A 21,163-nucleotide genomic window follows, 5' to 3' on the forward strand; every position below is an offset into this window, starting at 1 on the left:
ATGCATCACTACCTTACTGAAGTGTGTTGTATGTGGTTTTTGACGTGTTTTATTCAACTCCTCAAGTTTCTGGGCTCAAAGCCCCATGAAATCTCGCGAACACATAATCCTGTACTCCTTCATTCGTTCCGCACAATGTAGTTTATCATTCTACAGCCCTCTAGCTTCTATCATCCTGTTATTTCTATACCAAGAGCTCCGGCTCCACAACACCCGTCTGCGTCGTGATTAACCCATACTGCTCAATCCTCCTATGCCTCCCAAAATCAAAAGTCTTCTCCATCCCCTGCCTACAGTCCTCCAAATCAATCTCCGCAAACACAATCTCATCACCCTTTGTCTTCGCCTCCGCCAAAACATGTCCCTCCGGCGACGTGATACAACTCCCCCCAATCAAATCATATTTCCCATCCTCCAAGCCCGCCTTCGCCGCACTGACAGAAAAGCAACTATTCATATACGAATTACCCTGCATGCACAGTTTATGGTGGAATACGGCATCCGTCTCCGCCTCCTCAGGTGTCATGGGCTTTCTCGTGCCCCATAGATCCGGCGCAAAACCAGCAGTGTTATACCCACACAATACGAGCTCCACGCCCTGCAACCCGTAACATCTCCACCCCTCCACCCACCTCCGATCATTACAGATCATCATACCCAAAATCGGGTCGCCCCTCCCCTTGATATCCTCCGTAGCTTCCACACCATGCCCTCCTTTCTTCAGTACTCCCTTAACAAGGTCCGGAGCGCGGAAGGCTTGGAAGCCTAGGTTTCCTGGGGCGAAATACCGTTTCTCGAGCTGGTTTACGGCGTCGGGGTTGGAAAATGGTTCGACAGTGCCGGGGAGGTGGACTTTTCTGTACTTGGCTACTATCTCGCCCTTCTTTGCTGAATAGTACACGGAAGTGTTATACCCCTTTACGTTCTCGCCGTGAGTACAACCAGCAGCAGCCGATTCGTCCCATTCTGCAAAACCGATGCTGATGTCGATGCTGAGCTCTTTAGCGAGATCGAAAAGGGGTGCGGTGTTAGGCGAGGTGAGCAGTGTGGAGGTGGAGTCGAAGTACTTTGATAATTCTGTAGGCGAGGTTATCAGGTGACGGGGGAAGAATGTTGTCAGTGCTGTCTCGGGGAAGAGGACGAGCTGGGCGCCGAGGGTTGAAGCTTCTCGGAGGAGCACGAGGAGACGCGTGAGTACTTCTGATCGGGTGGAAGTCAGGTGCACCGGGCCCATTTGTGCTGCAGCAAGTTTAAGTATTCGTGGCATTTTTGTTGATTTGTGATATGTTGTGTGCTTCCTCTTGGTTGAGAGTGACGAGATATGAGAGGATGAATCTGTCGAGTACTGGTTGTAAGGTCTTTAGAACCAAGAAGCCACAGCTGAAGGGTGTATAGAATAAAATAATTCGTGCAACTCGCGCAAAGGAGAAAATGGAACAATATGGGTATCGATGGCTTAGATTTAGTACGGTTAACAGATTTGGAGTAAGTAGAATATCGGGAGAGTGGGATGTCTATTCTAGCCTGCGTATTGAAATCTATCGATAGAACGCCAGAGATAGCGAGCTCCCTCGAATTTCAGCCTCGTTCATTCCCCGCCGTCGCCGTTACGTTTGCCGTCCCGTTAGCTTGTTGTCAACAATGGTTCCACGAGGAGATACGGCACGGCCAGGACAGGCCAGCAGCCCCGGTATCCCGGTCGGAATCCCGGTAGACTGGCCCTAGCAATGGTTGAAGAGGTCGAGATTCTTGTTTGACTTCTGCTTGGACGAGCGCCGTTAGATAGGGTAACTTGTACCCCATTGTTGGAGCGGGGACTTCGGTCGAGCTAAAGTCGATATGCAGGAAGCTGGAGAGGGTTGGTAAGCGAGAGAAGCCAAACAGTGCTTATCGGGGTTCATTAGCGGGCGGGCTGGCGGGGCGATCCCATGAAGCCCTGCTTGCCCGACGGCCAATTGACGGGGAGCCGAGATGTGATGGTTGAGTGGTTAGTGTACCGAAGATGAATAAACGACATCTGAGATTGGGGATGTTAAACACCCTACTTAAATGTCGCTTATGAGATTGATAGCTTGGATTCAAGACTAGGAGAAATGACGTTGCTACTTAGTGCTATGTTAGAAAGATGGGGTGAATCTGGAAGGTTTTCGCTCGAGTATTCGCTTTGCAATCAATTGACTTTTCTCTATTATTGACTCTGCTCCTGGCGTTCTTATTCATTCGGCTGCTGCTTCTTGTTCTATGTTAAGATTAGTCGGACGAGGAAGTATAAGCTATGGCAGGATTTGACTCGATTGTCGTGAATGGTATTATTGTGAGTTCAATTCTATCCCTGATGTCTTCGCTTAGCGTGTTTCTGCTTTGTATTTTGGGCGAAGCGACGACACCAAACAATGGTACTCGAAAAAGTACTCAAGCGAGTCTAAACCTCTTTAAAGGTCTCAGCTCTATTCAACCTGTTATATCTTTCCGACATATTTTACTTTGGGGCTACAGAAATCGAAGCCCTAGACAGCCGCGCTTGAACAAGTGAGGTGAGGTTGGAGTTGGTCAACTTGACTTCAAGCAAACTTCCTCATCTCTTGCTCCTCGCTGTTCTGTGCATAGTGTCAAATACCGGAAAGCTTGTCACATACGACCATAGGCTGGTGAGAAATGGGCATCCCGTCCGCTCTGCCATACACAAGCACCAGACCGGTGGATTAGTAGTTGGGTGGGTGACCACCAGCGAATACCCACTGTTGTATGTTTTTGTCTTTTTGATTCAGCTCTAGGAGCGCAGTGTTTTGCTCCACAGTGCAAGCCATGGATGATCAACCGTCCTGAGTGCATTCCATGAAGGTTGCCGCCATTTCTTGTTGACTATTCGTCTGTGGAAGCGAGATATCCTTGCTCACACATCTCAGGTTACGGCTAGCGATGTCCTTCCTCTGGGGATTGAGATTGGCATAATTGGAGGCAAGATCTCATGTTTGGGAACATCTTTGCCCCGAGACGAACGCACCAAGATTATCGATGCCAAAGGGGCTTACATTACCCCAGGAGGTGTAGACTCTCATGTCCATTTCGACCAAGACAATTCACCAACAGGCGATAATTTTGTCACGGGAAGCAGAAGTGCGATAGCAGGAGGTACAACCACAGTTCTAGCATTTGCATCGCAACTCAAGTCTGCGACCAGTGTCTTGCCTACCGTCGAAGACTATCATAGTCGTGCCAAAGACCAAAGTTACTGCGATTATGGATTCCATCTCATTCTCACCAACCCAACGCCTGAGATCATGAGTAAAGAGCTCCCGATCTTGATGTCGCAAGGCATCACAAGTGTCAAACTCTATATGACCTACGAACCTCTCAAGCTTGGAGATGCAGCTATTCTCGACGTCCTGATGTCCGCACGTTCGCTTGGCTTCACGACAATGATTCATGCAGAAAACAGCGACATCATCTCACTCATCACTTCTCGCCTCGAAGCAGCCGGCCACAGTGACCCCTATTTCCACGCAATATCTCGGCCCCAAATCGCTGAGAACGAAGCTACGTACCGCATCATTAGTCTTGCCGAACTGACAGATACGCCAATTTTGATTGTGCATATGAGTTCCGAGGTCGCAATGAAGCATGTCCGGAAAGCACAGACAAGAATGCTGCCTATCCATGCCGAGACTTGTCCTCAATATCTCTTCCTGCTAAGTGAAAGACTGAAAGGCAACAAGCAAGACCTATTCGAAGGCGCGAAATGCGTGTGTAGCCCTCCTCTACGCCACGACCCCAAGGATTTAGAGGCCATGTGGCGGGGGATTGCGAACGGCACTTTCACCACATTCAGCTCAGATCATGCTCCTTCCACATATGATCATTCAGCGGGCAAGAAGCTCGGTTTGAAGGACGGGATAATGACTTACAAGAATATTCCCAACGGAGTCCCTGGTGTTGAAACGAGATTGCCTTTGCTCTTCAGTCATGCCGGTCAAGAGACAACTTCGAGATTGAGTCTCCAGCGATTTGTGCAGTTGACGAGTTCAGATCCCGCGAAATTATATGGACTGGAAGGCGTGAAGGGGAATATTGCGCCTGGTTGTGATGCTGATTTGGTGATTTGGTATCCGGAGAGCGATGTTGGGGAAGAATTTGTGATTGAGCAGAAGAAGCTTCATCATGGTGTGGATTATACTCCTTATGAGGGCATGGTGGTGAGGAATTGGCCAAGGTATACAATTCTGAGGGGAAATATTGTTTGGGATCGGGATGGCGGGGGAGTTGTTGGTGGGGTTACGTATGGAAAGTTCTTGGTCAGACGGAAGGGAAAAATTGTGGTTGGAACGATGGGATTACAGGCAACTGGGATGCTAAGTGGTGAGAGAGACTATTGGCAATAAGTAGACTGGAGCGAGACATTTGGAGATTCTATCAAAACTATAGCTTTAATAAGCAAACCTGCAAATGACTTAGAAGTGTGAAACTTTGATTGACACAACGCTTTATTTATAAATTGAGTCTCTCTTCTAGCGCCAATAGACCCTGCCCAGTTCGTCCCATTTCCATTTTCCATTTACCAGATCAGATTCGCTTTCTTTGCTCTGGAAGCAACTTCTAACGCGAATAAAACCATACCAGCTTGTCCCAGTCCCCATCCACCAGATCAGGTTCGGTTCTCTTGTCCTGTGGGTCGATCTCTCGACGAATGTCGATCGCGCTAGCAAGCTGCGCCCTCCCTTCAATCTCATTCCCCAAGTCGAACAGCAGTCTTCCCTTCTTCCATGACGCTCGAGCTGCCTGAGGCTTGAACCATGGAATGTCGCCATATATCTTGATGCATTGGTCCAGGAGAATATTACGCAGCACAGATTACGATTTATATGCGTGAATGGAAGATGGTGGATGGCTCACCTTCCCTCATCATATCGCCCAACACGTAGTAGCTAGCTGAAATGCCAGGGAGTAACAGTTGTCAGCAGTTTGCCAATGACCATTACTAAAGTAACTCTCAAATTTTCCAGAGCTTCTAGAAAGAATTCAAGGCCATCATCTGGTTTCCCTTGTGAGACGAGAATATGACCCATGACATAGAGGATCCGCCCAGTTCTGAATCAGGTCAGAACCGTGCCCTTTGGATTGTTATCAAATAATAGCGGAGACACTTACTCAAAAGCCGATTTGTCATCTCTTCCAAAAGCCTTGTCCCGAGCAGAAAGGATGGGAGAAACTATATCATAGCCCTCATTTCCCCGTCCTGTGACAGCATAGAGTAGACCAAGATTGATTGTAGGCCATATCGCAATGAGTGGATCGTCAGGACCGTTGTTGGTGAGACCCTCGATTGCCATTTGCCATGAGTCGATAGCTTCTTTCTCTTGGGGAACCCTCATGTACGACATCCCTAGTTCATTTTACACCATTGGTAACATCAGTGCATCTTCTGGATCGCAATATTTTTGTACACGGTCAACCATGATTACCAGCCATGCTTTCTCATGCTCAAGAGCCCTCTTTCCGTTGGTATCTATGCCCGCAATAGCTTGATATTGGTGACTGTCTGCCAGCAATTTTGTAAACTCGTTCTCGTCATATCCAGGATCCATCTTGTCCAGAATCGCCTGGGAAAGAATGCCGTCTCTGTTATATTCGACCGGAATTCCCCTTTCAGCCGTGAACCTAAACCAGCTACGTTAGCACAAAAAAACAAGAGGCCGAACAAGTCTCACGGTGTATTGTTGGTACTTACCATGCTGCCTCGTTGAACAGCGCTGCACTTTGTAAGCTAGGCTTCATCTCACCGGACAATAATTGGTTCTCGAAAAGTGTATCAAGTCGCGCAATGTGTGGAAAATACAGTTCACATAATTTCCGGCGAGTGACCAAATTGCGATTGTCAAGGCGGACAAAGGGCTAAACCGCAGACAAGAGAGCTATAGTGGCGTTGAACACAGCGATGACATTCGTGGCGCTCATCTTCTGTCGGACCACATCTTGGACAAGGCGGTGGATACGAATCTCCTCTGTATCAGCGTTCCTGGTGGCCAGAGATGATTTGATGAGCTCCCCTCTTGCATCGAAGTAGTCGCTCTTTTTCTTAGGGTAGTCGTCCAGCTCGACACACTTGGCACCTTCGAAAAGAATTGTCTCTGGAATTCCATCAGGATCGAGGATGGACAGCACCCCTAGCAGTGCAACTGCTGGAGGCGGTAGTTTCTCGAGAGCCCATACCGACGAGACCGTCTGACTGTGAGCTAAACCCGGAACGACAGTCTCTTGCAGACGTTTTGCATCTTCCTCGTAGTATTCGAGAAAGTCTTTGAGTGCCAGATGATGGCGGCGGATAATTCCTCCCATTTGCACTATTGCGAAAGGAAGCCCGCCTAAAGTTCGTACAATTTGTTCACCTAAAGCTAGGCTGTTCAGTTCTTTCTCCCTACCTGATATCTTCAGTAAGAGCTTGCCTGCATCCTCGTCAGGTAGTGGAAGAAGATCGAACCCGACAGGTGCGTAGACACCATCTTTGGCAATTGGATTTCGGCTTGTTGTCAATACTGCTTCAGTACCTGTTACAGGCCAATATTCATCCAAGAGCTCTGGGTCGTCTGCATTATCAAAAACTAGCAATCAGAATGCTTCTCTTACGGGTGTCGTGCACTCGTCTGATGGTTGAATGAGCGGATTCGCCATCCATACGTTCACGATTTCTCGAGTAGCGACGGGATCATTGTTGCTAGTCGAGTCTTCGAGCCCAAACTTTTGTGCAATCTCGGAAGATCCTGCTGCAATTTTCTGTGTTGTATCCTCATTAACCCAGAATATCGTATCGAAATGAGATTTCCGAGAAAATGTGTACTCAATCGCGGTCTCGTTCTTCCCTATGCCACCCAGGCCACAAAGGACGAAGCTACGTGGCTGCCTTTGCACCGCTTGGTCTGATCTGGGTGGTAGGCTCCTGTCCATCTGGCCCAAGGCATCATTTTGTCCGACAAACCGGGGATTTCGTTGGTGTTTGAGCATATGCAGAGGCACATTTGTTGCCCGACGGGGGGCATTGAATTCAGATATGGTATTGGGGCTTCTGTCAGAGTGAGTTCGAATCTCCCCGTCGTTGGTATTCGTGCATTTCATTTGAAAGAAAGAAGTGGGTGTAAATATCACTGTGAAAACACACCGAATATCAACATATTGGCTGGTTTTACTTGGATTCTTTGTATGAAAAAGTACCTGGCTCTCTAGCATCTTCCACAGACCCGAAGCTGCTTCTAGTTTTCGGTGCGGAACTATCTCCAACATGTAGTGCTGCTACCGCAGGCAGAGCATCCTCCATGGCTGCTTTAAAGAATTTGACAAGCTGGTGGTTCAGAGCGGTGTCCGAAACTACTAGGCAAAGGTCTTGATCGGTGGATTCGGCTTCAAAGAGTTCCTCGTTATCCCCTCGTGTAGTAGCGTGAGACTTGTCAACCAACTTTCAAAATACATCAATATATCTGCCTTTACACAGAAGAAATGCAATATGGCAACTCACAGTCTTGCTGTTGCTCCCACTCGTGAGATTAATTTCCTTCACGTCATAGACAGATAGAATTGGAAATTGAGGATTGAGTAGAGTGAAGGATCGACAGGTTTCCGAGTGGTTTACAATGTCACTGCTGGTGAGACATTCCTTGGGCAGATCTCTGCAAAAAATCTTAAGTATCCATTTCCAGTTGTCCCACCGTGAATCATCAACCAACTGTAGGTGGGGAGTTCCGAGGAATATGATTCCGGCAGTCACCTCATTCACAACATTGCTCGAGCGGCGTGCAGCGCAGAGCGCCTGGTGAATGTCAGCAATGTCCCAAGTGGAGGAACAGGTTCCTACCTTTTTCAGCAGCATGACACCCAATCTGTGGCAAATGAATATGATTTGGCGTTGCTGCATCTGTCACAATCATGAGCACAATAAGCCTAGAACAATTTCGGACTTGTTTTCACCTCTCTACTGCCTCTGTTTCGAGAGAGCGAGTCCAAGAGGGCTGAGTTTGGCTCAATAACTGGCTCCAGACTGAAATATCGCCCGATTCCAGGGTAAAATTGAAATAGTATACCCTAATGTTGCGATCAGTAGCTGCAACCAACGGTTGGAGCCATGAACATGGTTGTCTCCGCTGTTAAGGTGTATACTGCGTCCACACTTCTGGTATTACGACAATGCTATACGTATTTCGGCTCGAGAGTCCTGTTCTTTGTTGTCTTCTCTGACGTACTCTGTACCTTCTACCGGAGTGCTGGCCTCGGATGATTCGTAAATCAGCTTGAGGTTTGATGGAACTAGCATGATGCAGATCTGGCGACGCGAGTTCGTCAATGCAATCAAGTTGAAAGATATGCATGGAAAGACATGCTCTTGTGCCGTGGATGACAAGAGGAAGAGATATCTAAAGGTATGTATAGGTGAGGACTGAGGCTGAGACAAAGGAGCACCCCGCTATTGTGGGGTCAGACAGGAACAATGATGGCGAACAGGCGACGTATATATTCCCAGTCGTTCCCCAATCTCTGCAAATACCGACCCATGCTTGTCGTTCTCGTCAGCGCTACTCAGGCACTCACTCACTTGAGGTGAGGTATACCACATGTACATGACCAGTATGAAGATACTCGATACGCCTCCACCTAAAATCAGATCGAGAACTTTTCTGCCTGCAGGAAATTTTAAGAGTAGTACTTCAGAGCATTGCCAATGGCTTGAGCAATAGGACGGGAGAAGATATACGCCTGAAATATTAGTCAAAATTATTGAGACTTCCATTTGGGGAAAGGTACCAATAGCCATCGCGACAGGGCCGGGAAAAAGTTTCGCTACCATTTGCCAACTGTACAAAGCCGCACCACAACAAAGACGCCCCAGGTAAGAGCGGCAGTGAGAACATAGTTTACAGAGTGATCTGGCAGTCCCTTGCCGTCAGCGAACCTCGCTGTGAGTCCACAAATGTGCCACGGGTGCCTGGAGGTCACCGGTCTGAATGCTGTAGATTGATGCAGGCCCCTGCCCAGTAGGCGGTGGCACTCACAAAATGACAGCGATCGAAACTATGATCTGATAAATATATTGAGCTTGGGGGGAACCTTCCACCAATCTGCCAGTCTTGAAGTCAGGCATGAGGTCTGCTGACTGACAAGTACCTGCTTCCACCACTCCGGTGATCGCCATACTGGCTAAGCGCCGGGATTGGATGGTGGAATCATCCAGAAAAAATGGAATTGGCAGATTTCACCTATAATTCCAAGCGGTTAGCTTATCTTGCGACAAGGAAGACGGTGTGATAAGTACATATCGATGCTTTCAACAGGGGCGATATCTGTTTGTCTAAGAGCATGGAAAGGGACGATGCTCCATTGGAACACCAGAAGTATAGCTTAAAGTACGGCATATGGGGGCACCATGTTTCCAAATATGAGAATTTTTGAGATGATGACAAGGAAAACAGGCCAATGAACCAGAGAGAGTGACTGGGGGTGATATGAAGCGTTCTGAGGCAGCACTCAATTTTGCGAAGTAATCTGGTAGTAACCAGTATTGAGGTTTGTTACCACTACCGGCTCGTCATCGGATTCTGTGGATCAGTTCCAGGACCATCAGACGCTGGTATGAGGGGCTCAGTATCGGTGTGGTACGCAGCGTTGTTGTCGTGGATGTTGTGCAACTTGGCAAGGAATCGCGAGCCTTTCCAACAAAATTTCTCTGTGAGAAGCAGGAGGATGAGCTGCATGACGACTCAAGCAATCAGATTCACCGCATACCCAAACATCAAGCCTAACTTGCCCCAAATTGTCCCCCTTCAACAACCTGACTCCCAGTCACTCACGTCTCTTACAGCCCAGCCTCGATTCTTTGCGATTAGAGACAAATGCCCCAGCCCAGAATATATCCGATAACATTCTGGTATACAGTAACTGTATCCATAATTATGCCATAACTGATGAATGCGGGCGAGATGCTGAGGGCCCACAGCCATTTCTGGGCAGCGGTGACGCCGAATATAGGAAGATTATCTAGCATAGGGATGAATGCAACAAGGGACTAAGGTTGTTAGAAGAATCGCTCGCAAATATGCATATACAAGGAAAACTAACATACATAGAAGCCCGAAAATTAGAAAGAAGCAACCATAGGTCTCATGTTTTGCTTCCATTCCATGTGCTTCTGCGCCACGCCTTCATCTGTGTTGTCGTTCCCGATGACTAGAGTATGATGGTCATCTTCATTCAACAAGGAAGCAGTAGAACTTTTGCGGGCCCGATCAAATCTGATATTCTTCGCGACTGCTTCGTCATCGGGGAGCAGACCGATAAGAGCTGCAGTAGCAGTGGCGGTTGGAAAGCGGAACCTTTCGCGAACGATGAAATGGTACCCCAGAAGCAAAGCGCAGATGAGTCCCGTCAAACATATTCCTAAGACCCAGATGTACAGTTTTCCCAGGGAAAAATGAACAGGCCATGTTCACTAGGCAATGTTAGAAACTCCAGCGCCGGAAATAGGTCAGTAACCCGGCAGGCATTGGCATTCCGGCGGATGCACCAGCCAGTGTTGGAACGAAAGCATTCTCCAGGGGGGTGGAAACGGACTGTTGAGCTGGCTCCCGGCCCTTTGAAGATTGCGAAATTCACCAAAACGGTTGGCACTGTCATCTTATTTACCAGACCAGCACAGAAGCCGAAGTGAACGTTCGTGAGGCATATGGTCGATCACACGATGGCCACGGCCCAACAACGATGCCTCAGATTGAGAGCTGAGTCCGGAAGGAGTCCCATGACGTGTCTGAACCATTCTGCTCAGCCTGGTTTGACGCGGATGTTGTGATGTTTCCTGCCATCGAAGCGGTAGCAAATGTGTGTTATTGAGACATTGAGAAGACCGTGAGTTGGGGTTGCGAAGGGCCACAATGTACCGTCACGTGTTCGTCTATCTGATACCTGAGGTACCACCCCAGTTCAACCTTACGTACGCTTGTTCGTCCTCAATACTTCTTACACAAACGTTCAAATCATAAATTACTTACGACAGCTCTTCGTCCGCTGAGACATTGCCCGCGCTAGTGGGGGAGGCTGAAAAGGGCTTGATCATTCGGCAGAAGATGAGGCTCAAATGTCAACAGTGAGTGAACCAATCATAACCCCTACCCTCCCCTGCTAGAGTGGGCAATGTCTCAGTGAGCGAAGGGCTAAGACCCTTTCGAGCCTTTCAATATAAAAGTGGAAGTCACGTAGGTATGCTCAGAAATTTGAGATCTGGGAAGATTCATGACAAATACGTCCATTCACCGTTTACTGACTGAATGTCTTTTCGCCACTTCGCAACTTGATGGAAACAGTGATAGCTAGATCTGGACGGGGTAACAGACATACCACAATGCTACAATGTTTATTTTCATTTTATCTATTTCTATTATCGAATAGTCTTGAGCTGCTATCTAGCGCTATGCAGACTCACTATATACAGGACTCTGAGCTATATTAAGACTCAGGATAAGTGGCTCGTATCTCCTGCTTGGTTATCTTGTACCTTTTGATAGTTTCTATAAGCAGTTTTAATGCTAAAATGTTCAGACGTAGCTAATGTTCCAAGATGTAGATGCCACACAACGTGAAACCCACAGTTATTCTCCACTTGCATTCCTGATTACAAAAAGACTTAATCTAACATCACGCTTCTATCCTCACATGACCCACACATTCTAGGTAATCTCCACTCCAATGCTCTCCGCTCGGCAATATACTCAGATAAACAGATATCATCACAAGACATACCAGCTCACATGCCGAGGACCGCTGGCGCAACGGCAGCGCGTTCGATTCCAGATCGAAAGGTTATCCGTTCAAATCGGGTGTGGTTCAAAACCTCAAAATTTCTTTTTGGTATTTTGAAGCTTTTTCTGTCGACCTTGACATCAACAACGCTTACTTGTTTCCAATGGAGTTTTGTTTCTATGCTTGCCATTTAAATGTCAACCACTTACAATAGAAACGGGTTCCGGCCCTTTCGATTTCGAGGTAATTTTGTGTGCGTTCGCTGGCCGGTTGAATTGCGTGTGGGCCAGAAGCGGGGTCAACAATTAAGCGAGGGGGAAAGGGGGGCTGCGGAGCGGTCGGGTCAGCAAGCTCTCAGGTAAATATATATTCTATTTCCAATGAGTACGGAAGCGAGTCTACCTTAGGTATTCCCTCTCTAGGTTTTCTATCTATGCATGTGCTTGAGTCCGTCCGAATAGCGAGCAAAGTGAGTGTTGAGTCTTGACAGAACCCACAGAAAATTAAGTTTGATCTAATCATTAGGCATACATACAAGATTAGGAGATACATTTTTTCCAACTCAAACTCGTTGTGAAGGGAATTCTGGAGAAAGGATGATCAAGAGCCAGAAAGCAGATACACCAAAAGTTAAATACCGAATCCTGAATGTTGCCCTGGGCAGTGCGCCATTATCAACACATTCGTCAAGCACAGAGCCGTCCATCAGCCCACCCAGGTACACTCCACCAACAATGGTGTAATTATCTGTGCTCGGCCGTAGCGCCAACGGCATAGGAAATTCATAGAGCTGTGCTAACACATCTCCTGGTACCACTGTTGGAACGCCGATACCGAAAAATCCTATTTTAGTCATGATGAGGTTCTTTCCGCTCGCGGCCAATGATGCGAAGGAGATTACCTGGGAAACGACACTGTCTATGGAGTACACTGCCAGACTTTCACGGCCTTTACGTCGCTCTCTGCTTCCCAAAGGGGACGGGTTTGGGTCCATGGCATGATTCCAACATAAGTCAAGTTGCTCATCTGCAATTGCTAAGTTGCGGAGGTTGGACGAGTCACATGTAAAGAGCCTTCTTAGGCTAGTGTGACTTCGTATCGAATCTAGACGAATGTCTGATGATTAATCAAGATGCTCATGACGAGCTATGTTAGAGTCGAGTTCTGCGTTCAATGTAGAAAGCCTGCTCCGGAATTTTGCACGTCCTGGTTGAATGAAGCGAGTCTCTTCCACAATATCCAATATTACCCCCTCAGGCATGAATATCTGCCCGTCATCGGAGAACCAGAAGTTGGGAGGGGAGTGCCATGTCCAAGCAGAGTACATCTTGAAGAGCGCAAATCCTCCATTCCTATCATTGGACTTTTGTTTCGATAAGTCCGGGACCCACGAAGGATAAGTGTTTGGTTCCCGGGAAAAAGAGAGGAGGCCGACCAAGTGAAACTCCTCCTCAGATCCATTACAAAGCCAGGTCTCCATCGTCTGCTGATATAAATCCCAGTATGGCCGGTCATAATCGATCTTGATTTTACTGCTGTCTTCTTGAGAAGCAAAGCCAAGAAAGCCGTACATGAGGGATGGTGGCGCTGCGACCCATCAAAGGCGCGATGGACACCATGAGCGTGACTTCTCTCTTTGTGCTTAATGCGCTTCGGGACATAATGAATGTTACTCCAGAGAGGCTTTCCATGCACAAGACGTGCTCATCATTGTCGTCTTCTGGTGTTGTTGTTGTTGTTGTTGAGAATCCTAATTTTGTGGATAACTCATGAAATCTCGTGTCACCTCTATTTGCTCCAAGGGCTCTCCCATCCAAGAGCTTGTCTAAAATACCCCGGAAGAGAAAAAAGAACTGGCTCCACGTGAAACAACGACAACCGTATTGGATCAATGGATCTCGGACGGCAAGAGAACACTCCTGTACACACCACATTCTCATCCACCATTCTCTCTTTGCAATATGCTGAAACAATAGACTAATGCTACACATCTCAAGCAAATATTCATTGAGTAGCTTATCATATTCGGGCGAGCCTTGCTGTGGCTCAAAGGGTATGCCTGTTTGAAGTATAACATCCGCCAGCATTTCCGAGCCCTGGTCCGCTTCTCCAAGCCAGATCAACACTTCACTAGCTCCTGTGTACTGATCACGCATCAATTGCACTTGTTGTATTTTCTCTTCCATGTCTGATTGATTGATACATATTGCATCAATCCACATCTCTTTCGGGGCAGTTTCATTACGTATGTGCCGCAGTGCAGCCTCGAGATTGGCTGTTGCTTGGAATTGTACACCGTCAACTGTAATGGGCTTTGTGGCTCCTGGAATACCCAATACGTACGAGAGAGCTGTAAATTCTGGGTTGTTCTTGAGGGATGCTGTTTGGAGAGCTCAAATGATTGAGTCCTCTTGGGCTCCTGGTTGGATCCGCAAGGTGCGAATCTCTTGACGGCCCGCGGAAAGTCGATGCACGCAAGGCGACATCTTAGCCGTGCTCAAACCATCGATCATGACTGAGGACTGTTGATGATTTGCTGGGATGGTGAGCTGTAGGTTTCCTGAGCCCTGTTGGGACAATGTGGTGTGTTGTCTCCGAGCCATACTTGGCGGGGAAGTACAATTTTAAGCGAGGGGCAGCAAACAAATCTGATTGGCACCACGTATTTCCTGTTCCTCGAATTCTGGGAAGCATCGGCCCACAGTTGGACCTGTTAACCGTCAACTTAGTGAAGTACAGCAGAGCAGATACAGACCACAGATTGAATTACAGACTTGGAAGATGATTGGGATATCAGTGAACTCCACGAATTGTTGTTATGGAGATCGGTCTCTGGGACGCAGCATACATATCTCATACTTAATCATTAACAGTTTAGGAGACTATCATCGGAGGCTCCAAAGTGCCAGCTTACATCAGAGTGCTTTTGTCCTACTCTCCCCAGTTCCCTTGCCCTCCTCGTCACTAACTCCCAGGCTTGACTCGTCCACGCCATCCACAACCTGGCCTTCGTCAAACTTCTCCTCCATCGGCCAGATCTTTCCCAGAATTATATAGATGGTGAACGAGACCACTGTCCCAATAAGCCAGCTCAAGCTGTACACGTATGATGCGGTCTTTGGCACACTCATGTTACCAGTAGCTCGGGCCAACCCTCCAAGGTTCGGAGCGATGCCACAGGCGAAAGCAAGGAATGCTCGGAGATTAAAACCATGGAAGAAGCTGTAGATATCGGGATGGCGGTACAAGGACGCAAGATTCAGGTGCCGGTTCCGCAAGAACCAGAAATCAGCCATCATGATCCCTGCAATGGGACCAAGGAACATCCCGTATCCGCCCAGGAAGGCAGAGAATGATGCAGCGCTGTACTGGATGTTCCATGGCGTGGCGGCAATGGAAATTATACAACAGACATAGGCACCTCTTCGAGTGTTAATCCATGTGGGGAACCAGAGTGAAAGATCATTCGAAAAGGAGACGGAGTTGGCTGAAATGTTCGTTCCGATGACTGCGAACATCCAGCAGAGAGCTGAGAAGAATTGGGCTGCGCGGTTCTCCCAGAGAAGAGAAACCTGAAGAGGATTCCAAGTTGTGACACCATATATTTCTTGACAAGCAGATGTCACTGTCACTCCGAGGATGCCGCAAAGAGTTACCAGAACGCAGAGGCCAACGGCTTGTGTCCAGAACACCTGACGAGGATACTTGGCATATCGAGTAAAATCGGGCATATTCAAAGCCAACGTGGCTTTCGGTGAAATAGTGGTCGTTACACACTGAAAGAAGACAACTGCCACGGGTGTGCCATCTATAATATTGGTGCCCTTGGAAAAGGTAGGACCGAATCCTTTGGCTAATGTTTTATTAGAGTTTATCCAATGGCAAAATCCCTCACAACCATGACTTACCAGCAACCAAGGCCCAAATAAACAATGTCATTCCAAAAATAGGCATCACGATTGTTTTGGCCATGAACAAGAACCTGAGTTTCGACACGTGAAGCCAGAGGAGAGGTAGTTGGACGATGATAAATAAGAAGAAACAGAGCATTTGTGCCGAAGTGACATGTGAGGTGGCTGGGATATGATTCGGAAAGTTCTTAAAGGATGGCCATACTGCTTGCAGCATTGTTTGAATGCATTGCCCTCCTTGGAAGCTCTGAGTACCAAACCCTTAGATTGTAAGTGTTTGATTTTCTCGTCAACCTTGGGAGTCTTACATATACATGCCACAACTCCTCGAACGAAAACCGCAAAGTATGCTCCCCAAACACCAAAAGTTGACCTCATCAGCACTGGGAAGTTGATTCCATATATGCACCCAATGTAACCATTCAGCATTGCAGGAACACAGACTAGAAGATGCCCGACGAGGACAGCGGTAATAGCCAACCCAGGGGACAATCCTTTGGTTATTGATGACGAGGCAACTTGATACATGGAGATACTGAAAGCTTCAGCAACCCAAAATCCTAGAAGCGAAGGCCAGGTTCATGTTCGCTCATCAGACTCGAATGGTACCGGATCGAGATCCTTGTTCGAAGGCAACCCTCCAGCAGCACTTGCGAAAGAGCCTGGCTCCGTGCGCAATCTGAAACGTTCAACAATCTTCGGGGCCATGACCATGGGCTTCCTACTACAATCTCAATTGGTGATGAAAGTTACAGAAAATAAGTTGAGGATGGATGAAATAGAGATTACTCTGCATATGCGTGCTGACGATCTCCACTCTTGCTGACAAGGGGGAACGCTCAAAGTGTGAATCGTGGGGACAAAGTTCAGCAGCAAAATGACAGTCAGAAGGAAACAAGGACACTTATTCTTCTGATAATTCAGATGGTGGTTTGGACTGATATCTCAACCTCATATCGGCTTTGTCATCATCCCAGGCTCCTGTACTGCCTCAACACTCCCTTCTTCCTATCTTCATATCTTGGCATTAGCAAGGTTCCATCCGAGAATGGGATATCATGATTCTGGCATCAGACGCAGATACCGACAATCTGATATCGATATGCTGATATTCACTAGTCTTATCAACATATCAGTTCATACCCCACAAAACCCAGAGGGGTAAATGGTGGAGGATATGGATTGCCCGGGGCTAGAGGTCGTTGCCCGGCTTGCCCCTCTGCCCGACACCCTTATTCCAGCTACCAACAACGACTCGAAGAAATCCCAGAAGTCCGGATAACATTAAGATGCCTAGCATCCAGGGTCTGCTCCCCGCATGCATACTGTAGGGCAAGTAGGGATGAACGGCCCGAAGGATGTCCCGGTCGTAAAGCAGTCTCTCTCGATGGTAACGGGGAGACATTCAATATCAACCCCACCAATGACCTATGACGCGCGAAGGAGCCGCCCGTCTCTGTTCATATATCCAAGTGGGTATGGAAATACGCCCGTCGCTGCGGTCTTATCATGCAATTCTCGAACACAGCAGGATGTTTACTTGGCAATCGCTATCTTGCACTCAGGACGCCAACACAAGCTTCCGTCCAATAGGAAAAAGATCATGGCGGCCCAGCCGGAATGGTGAAATTTAGAGGGTGTGGAAAGTCTTCTGATTCAACGAGGGATACAATTCGTGGCTATTCTCGGCTTCTCTTGTAATCGTTGTATCCGGATTTGCTCGAAGTCGATATTATCCTTCCCTCATCATCCAAATACTCTCTTGTTGACCTCGGTTTTAATTATGGCTCCCATGTTTTTGGATCCTCCTACCGCTGATTCTATTGCAGCAAAGTTTATTTCTAGTTGTTCTGACCCTTTGGTTGTTCCGTCACGTAATGCTTCCAAGCGTCTGAGGGAGCTCTGGTGGCAGCACGGTGACCCTCACTCGACAAGATATGAAGACCTAACACTCGTCAGCTTGGCAGCTTTAGTTCGGCATGACGGCTCAATTTACAAATCACAGAAAGCATTCTTGTATCCACTTACATCAGATTCAATGGCAGAGTACAAGTCTTTGACATGGGATGAGTTCGACATTGTCACCGAGACAATCGCCTTGACGTATGCGTACCAGCTCGAGATTGAGCTCCAACACGCAAACATATCTCAGCAACAACCAACTATTGCACTCCTTGGGACTGGCATAACTATCGAATACTTTTGTACTCAATTAGCTCTCCAAAAACTAGGTGTTAGAGTTCTCCTGCTCGCCGAGTCAAATCCGCCAAATGCCTTACATTACCTACTCAAAAGCTGCCACGCTTTGGCAGTAATTACAGATTCAAAAAATGACAATGCAGATACAAATGGGATTCGGAAGTTGTGTATGATAGAGTCTTTACCTCAGGGATTATCTACAGAAGCAGAGCAGGTGGACAAGGTCAAATTTCGAGATTTTGGAGATGTCTGGGAGAGACATGCGTTCATTATCCACTCATCTGGATCTACAGGCATGCCAAAGCCTATTATTCATACCAATAGAAGCATGATGTTGATAGCAAGGATGTATCGCTTGTTCCAGGATTTCGAAGTTGAGAACTGGTTCCTCCTCTTCCCACTGTGCGTAACTTTCTCTCCCATCTTCTTACCTTAAGTTGACAGTTTAGGTACCACATTGCCGGCATATCAATTGCCCTTTCTAATCTTCCCAATGGACAACTACTGTCTTTCCCACCACTTTCGTGGCCACCTTCTTCATCCTCCATCTTCTCTGCTTGGACGACACTAGCTGAAATGGGACATCCAGTTCAATGTGTTCACTGTGCACCTACTCTGATCGAAAACATGTATGAATACATATCCACTGAAAACCAAGACTTCAGTCCCCTCACTTCACTTAAGATCTTACAACCAGGAGGAGCAGCTCTTTCGGACAGTATTGTGAAAGCCCTAGTCGCTGCTGGTGTGAACGTCAAAACTACCTATGGAAGCACGGAGATCGGACCTCCTTTCCGGACAATTGGACCCAGGGATAGTGCCGACTGCTACAAATTCCGAAACCTGTACCCGGATAACCAATTTCTGAAAATGGAAGAGGTCGGAGAAGGTATCTTTGAATGCGTGGTTCTCAAAGGGTTCGAACTTGCAGCCGAGTTATGGCAGGAGAGCGATACACCTTACAGGACAAATGACCTATTCATTCAGCACTCACCGGGAAGCGGCTACTATACCTTACAAGGTCGGAAAGACGATATTCTTGTTCATAGCAATGGCGAGAATACCAGTGCAGGACCTCTACAACTTGACATCCAGACAGCGACCAGAGTTATCCACAAAGCGCTTGCGGTTGGCCACTCCCAACCCTGTGTCAGTCTGCTTGTTGAGATACAGGAAGACTACGACCCAAGCGATGAAATGGTCGAGGAGTCTGTTTGGAAGACAGTGCAGACCGTCACAGCTCAATACCCGAAACATTCTCGGATCATGCGGTCCATGATTTGCATTCTCCCACGAGGAGCGAATCTCCCAACCACACCAAAAGGGAATGTCAAACGTAAGGAAGCGGAGCAAACCTTTGCGGCCGAGATCGATGCTCTTTACAATGATACTTTTACGTCTCCTCCAACACCGCGCGAATACGAAGAAGACTCCCTGGCGGAATACCTCCGTTCTCTCCTCTCCACTTTCTCCAAGGTTCCAGCGTGTGAGATAAATGACTACACTACCCTCTATGACCTGGGAATCAGCTCTCTCACAGCTCTGTCACTTCGCACATCTCTCTCAAAACGTCTTTCTCGTCCGATCACCATCAGCACCCTCTTCGAAAATCCGTCAATCTCGAAACTTGTTTCCGTCTTAACGCCACCACCTTCAGATTCTGGCTCGAACGCAGAATCAGCAGCACCGTTGAAGCCAAATTCGGTAGAAACTATAAATCGCACCATTACCTCCCTCACATCTGAACTATCATCATGGCCTCCTCGCTCACAAACTCACTCTTACCAGCCGACGTCGAAACACATTGTCCTCCTAACCGGCGGTACAGGCTCACTCGGCACATCGCTCCTTACCATCCTAACCGCATCGTCCCAGATAGCCAAAATCTACGCTCTAGTTCGCGGACCATCTGCTTTCGAGAAATTGCACAGATCACTCACTCGTCGAGGTCTGGATACTTCGATCCTCGACCTCATGAACGAAGACGGCAGCAAGAGGATCGAGATTTTGAACTTCAGCATGCGAGATTCTCTGCTTGGACTTGATATTGAGACTTATGCAATGCTAACGAGAGATGCAACTATTGTTCTTGCTGGGGCTTGGAAGATGGATTTCAATCTACCTGTGGAGGAGTTCGAAGGGGATTGTATCAAGAGTAAGCACAACGTACCTATTGATTATGTCTGACATAGCGACTAACATCTTGACAGACACAATGTCTCTCCTCCGACTTTGTCATGCCGGTCGTCCCAAAACTTTCGCATTCACAAGCAGCATCAGCACCTGTATGGGAGCAGCCCCTTTCTCGGCAACCACGCCCTCGCTTACCATCCCCGAATCAGCAATCGGTTCCGATCCTGCCATTGCGCTGTCAACAGGGTACGCGCAGAGCAAATACATAAGTCAGTCCATCCTCTTCTATCTTCTATCCTCTGCCTACTTCTAAACTTCTCACTAACCTGGCAATTCTCAGTCGAGCGCATAACCCAAACAGCGTCCCACCTCCTCTCCCTCCCCATCACCCTCCTCCGCGTCGGCCAACTCTCCGGCCACACACAGACAGGACACTGGTCCACCGAAGAAATGTGGCCCATCATGTTCGCGACATCGTTCCATCCTTCTATGAACGCCCTCCCGCTGTTCCCTGAGAAGAAAGTCGATTGGATACCAGTTGATATTGCGGCGAGGACGATCACTGATATCCTTCTCTCATCATCCCCAGTATTGCCACTCGAGGGAGCTCTACCGGGAACTCAAATTGGATGTCAAGATGAGAAGAATGAGAGTAAGATCTACAACGTCCATAATATCGTCAACCCGCATTCCATCCCCTGGAGCTCTCTCATCGCCATGCTCCAGTCTCAACGCCAGATACAAAATACGTCCTCCTCCACCACCACCACCTCCTCATCCACCTCATCTCCTCTCCCACCCCTCGAAGAAATCAGCATAAAAGAATGGACCCGTCGACTCGTCGCTCTCTCATCCCAACCCTCATCCTCTCACCCTACCTCCACCTCCACCTCCATCACCCCCACACCCACACCCACACCCATCCCCGGCCTCCGACTCCTCCATTTCTTCGAAGCTATGGCTGCCGCCGAGGGAGGCACCGAGGCAGAGGGAGAGAGAAAAGGAGGACAGAGTAAAATATTCGAGACGGGCAAGACGAGAGCGATCAGTGAGGCGTTGAGGGAGTGTGAGGCGTTTAAGGAGGAATGGGTGAGGAGCAATTTGGAGGTTTGGAGGGAGAGTGGGTTTTTGAGTTTGTGATGGGAGGGGAG

General features: G+C 48.0%; 10 protein-coding genes and 1 non-coding gene across 11 annotated transcripts; 3 read left to right on the forward strand and 8 right to left on the reverse strand.

The window, feature by feature from the left end:
* Positions 1 to 184: 184 nt before the first annotated feature.
* On the reverse strand, positions 185 to 1,267 carry ONS95_010394 (uncharacterized protein; the record flags this gene model as incomplete). The annotated part of the gene is made up of 1 exon (XM_058503985.1): positions 185 to 1,267. The coding sequence occupies one exon, from the start codon at positions 1,265 to 1,267 to the stop codon at positions 185 to 187; it is 1,083 nt and encodes a 360-aa protein (XP_058360698.1).
* Positions 1,268 to 2,275: 1,008 nt separating this feature from the next.
* ONS95_010395 (uncharacterized protein) lies at positions 2,276 to 4,379 on the forward strand (the record flags this gene model as incomplete). Its single annotated transcript, XM_058503986.1, has 2 exons — positions 2,276 to 2,314; positions 2,907 to 4,379. The coding sequence occupies 2 exons, from the start codon at positions 2,276 to 2,278 to the stop codon at positions 4,377 to 4,379; spliced, it is 1,512 nt and encodes a 503-aa protein (XP_058360699.1).
* A 543-nt stretch (positions 4,380 to 4,922) lies between these two features.
* ONS95_010396 (uncharacterized protein) lies at positions 4,923 to 5,378 on the reverse strand (the record flags this gene model as incomplete). The annotated part of the gene is made up of 2 exons (XM_058503987.1): positions 4,923 to 5,085; positions 5,146 to 5,378. The coding sequence occupies 2 exons, from the start codon at positions 5,376 to 5,378 to the stop codon at positions 4,923 to 4,925; spliced, it is 396 nt and encodes a 131-aa protein (XP_058360700.1).
* Positions 5,379 to 5,390: 12 nt separating this feature from the next.
* Positions 5,391 to 5,772, reverse strand: ONS95_010397 (uncharacterized protein; the record flags this gene model as incomplete). The annotated part of the gene is made up of 2 exons (XM_058503988.1): positions 5,391 to 5,655; positions 5,726 to 5,772. 2 exons carry the CDS (start codon positions 5,770 to 5,772, stop codon positions 5,391 to 5,393), a joined length of 312 nt encoding a protein of 103 aa, XP_058360701.1.
* A 117-nt stretch (positions 5,773 to 5,889) lies between these two features.
* On the reverse strand, positions 5,890 to 6,333 carry ONS95_010398 (uncharacterized protein; the record flags this gene model as incomplete). The annotated part of the gene is made up of 1 exon (XM_058503989.1): positions 5,890 to 6,333. The coding sequence occupies one exon, from the start codon at positions 6,331 to 6,333 to the stop codon at positions 5,890 to 5,892; it is 444 nt and encodes a 147-aa protein (XP_058360702.1).
* Positions 6,334 to 6,603: 270 nt separating this feature from the next.
* ONS95_010399 (uncharacterized protein) lies at positions 6,604 to 7,900 on the reverse strand (the record flags this gene model as incomplete). The annotated part of the gene is made up of 4 exons (XM_058503990.1): positions 6,604 to 7,136; positions 7,204 to 7,444; positions 7,505 to 7,795; positions 7,841 to 7,900. The coding sequence occupies 4 exons, from the start codon at positions 7,898 to 7,900 to the stop codon at positions 6,604 to 6,606; spliced, it is 1,125 nt and encodes a 374-aa protein (XP_058360703.1).
* Positions 7,901 to 11,784: 3,884 nt separating this feature from the next.
* Positions 11,785 to 11,856, forward strand: ONS95_010400. Its single transcript has one exon. It is a non-coding gene; the product is annotated as a tRNA-Trp (tRNA).
* Positions 11,857 to 12,331: 475 nt separating this feature from the next.
* ONS95_010401 (uncharacterized protein) lies at positions 12,332 to 12,763 on the reverse strand (the record flags this gene model as incomplete). Its single annotated transcript, XM_058503991.1, has 1 exon — positions 12,332 to 12,763. The coding sequence occupies one exon, from the start codon at positions 12,761 to 12,763 to the stop codon at positions 12,332 to 12,334; it is 432 nt and encodes a 143-aa protein (XP_058360704.1).
* A 129-nt stretch (positions 12,764 to 12,892) lies between these two features.
* Positions 12,893 to 13,342, reverse strand: ONS95_010402 (uncharacterized protein; the record flags this gene model as incomplete). Its single annotated transcript, XM_058503992.1, has 1 exon — positions 12,893 to 13,342. One exon carries the CDS (start codon positions 13,340 to 13,342, stop codon positions 12,893 to 12,895), a length of 450 nt encoding a protein of 149 aa, XP_058360705.1.
* A 1,342-nt stretch (positions 13,343 to 14,684) lies between these two features.
* ONS95_010403 (uncharacterized protein) lies at positions 14,685 to 15,723 on the reverse strand (the record flags this gene model as incomplete). Its single annotated transcript, XM_058503993.1, has 2 exons — positions 14,685 to 15,622; positions 15,678 to 15,723. The coding sequence occupies 2 exons, from the start codon at positions 15,721 to 15,723 to the stop codon at positions 14,685 to 14,687; spliced, it is 984 nt and encodes a 327-aa protein (XP_058360706.1).
* A 1,425-nt stretch (positions 15,724 to 17,148) lies between these two features.
* ONS95_010404 (uncharacterized protein) lies at positions 17,149 to 21,152 on the forward strand (the record flags this gene model as incomplete). Its single annotated transcript, XM_058503994.1, has 4 exons — positions 17,149 to 18,281; positions 18,329 to 20,034; positions 20,090 to 20,281; positions 20,353 to 21,152. The coding sequence occupies exons 1-4, from the start codon at positions 17,464 to 17,466 to the stop codon at positions 21,150 to 21,152; spliced, it is 3,516 nt and encodes a 1,171-aa protein (XP_058360707.1). The 5' UTR covers positions 17,149 to 17,463.
* Between the last annotated feature and the right edge of the window lie 11 nt (positions 21,153 to 21,163).

This window comes from Cadophora gregata (genome assembly GCF_030347475.1).
Source record: "Cadophora gregata isolate MNR1 chromosome Unknown scaffold_4, whole genome shotgun sequence".
NCBI lineage: Eukaryota > Fungi > Ascomycota > Leotiomycetes > Helotiales > Ploettnerulaceae > Cadophora > Cadophora gregata.